This window comes from Mandrillus leucophaeus, unplaced genomic scaffold, assembly GCF_000951045.1.
Source record: "Mandrillus leucophaeus isolate KB7577 unplaced genomic scaffold, Mleu.le_1.0 Scaffold366, whole genome shotgun sequence".
NCBI classification, from domain to species: Eukaryota; Metazoa; Chordata; class Mammalia; order Primates; family Cercopithecidae; genus Mandrillus; species Mandrillus leucophaeus.
This window is the reverse complement of record NW_012103876.1, coordinates 937894-939136: the sequence shown is the minus strand read 5'-3', so window position 1 is coordinate 939136 and position 1243 is coordinate 937894. Positions and strand designations below refer to the sequence as shown.

The window sequence follows — 1243 nt, the reverse complement described above, 5'->3', positions numbered from 1 at the left end:
GGTCTCTGTTTGTTGCCTGAGCTGGTCATGAACTCTTGGACTCCAGTGATCCTCCTACCTTGGCCGCCCAAAGTGCTGTGATTACAGGCATGAGCAAAACACATAACTAAATGTTAATGTTCCTCTTTTCTCTCTGCTCAGCCTATTAATATGCAATGTAGCCTAAAAGGCATCCCTAGTATGGTTACCTTTTCTAAATGACCCTGTATGAGCTCCAGGAACTCAAGCCTCAATTTCTGTATTTGTGCATTGGTTCCCAGCTCTGCAACTGTATTACTTCAAGGATGAGAATAAAACTCCCAAACTTTGTGTCCCACTTGCTGTGAAGTTCTGGGAAATGCTGAGGTATCCCTGCAAGAGTGCAAGTATGCATCTCTAGTCTATTGTAATTTGACAACTTGATAGCAGAAGTTTAGAGCCTCCTAAGAATATGAGAAAAATCAGGATTTGTGGGCTTACAGTAGTTAAAGTTGCTGAATGAAATAGCCAGTCTTTGGGCTCCCTCAAATCTTCGCAGGTTTCCCAATTAGAGAATGCATTCACGTGTGTGATTCACACAGGCAGTGCCACATCTGCAAGTGGGATTAACTGGTGTCACAGCCCTTTCTATTCAGCATACTCAAAAGCCTGGCACCTTCTGGGTTTTTTCATTGTTTCTGTTTGAACTCTCTCACCGCAGCTCTGTCGAAACACCTTACAAATCCTTTCCTTGTGGCCTCCACCTTAGCCTTGCACCAGAATAGAGAGATGATAGACCCAGACAAGTTCTGCAGCCTCTGCCATGCGACTTTCAACGACCCTGTCATGGCTCAACAACATTATGTGGGCAAGAAACACAGAAAACAGGAGACCAAGCTCAAACTAATGGCACGCTATGGGCGGCTGGCGGACCCTGCTGTCACTGACTTTCCAGGTGAGGGGGCCTAGCTCACACCCAGAGCTGGACCAGGGCTTAGCCACTGGGGCTCCCTGGACCAGCCGACGTTGTGCTTTTCCTCCTTAGGTCTTGTAAGTAGGGTTTGCAAACTCAGATACCTACAGAAGCCAGATGAGAAATTAAAATGAGAGCCAGGAAGGAGATATGGTCAGCTGAAGAGTAAATGCCACTCCTACTCAGCTGTTACCATATCTTTCAGGTTTTCTTTCTTTTTTTTTTTTTTTTTTTGAGACAGAGTCTTGCTCTGTCGCCCAGGCTGGAGTGCAGTGGCCGGATCTCAGCTCACTGCAAGCTCCGCCTCCCGGG

The 1243-nt window shown here is 46.7% G+C and overlaps 1 protein-coding gene across 4 annotated transcripts in view; it reads left to right on the top strand.

The window, feature by feature from the left end:
• Positions 1-1243, top strand: part of ZNF346 (zinc finger protein 346) — a 71206-nt gene that overhangs the window by 30165 nt on the left and 39798 nt on the right. For 3 of the 4 annotated variants that reach the window (XM_011989983.1, XM_011989982.1, XM_011989984.1), the window contains one exon: positions 728-913. In XM_011989983.1, coding sequence (XP_011845373.1) covers positions 728-913 — 186 coding nt within the window. Of the gene's footprint in view, positions 1-679; positions 914-1243 lie in introns of all 4 variants that reach the window. The other variant, XM_011989981.1, reaches the window with a different exon arrangement.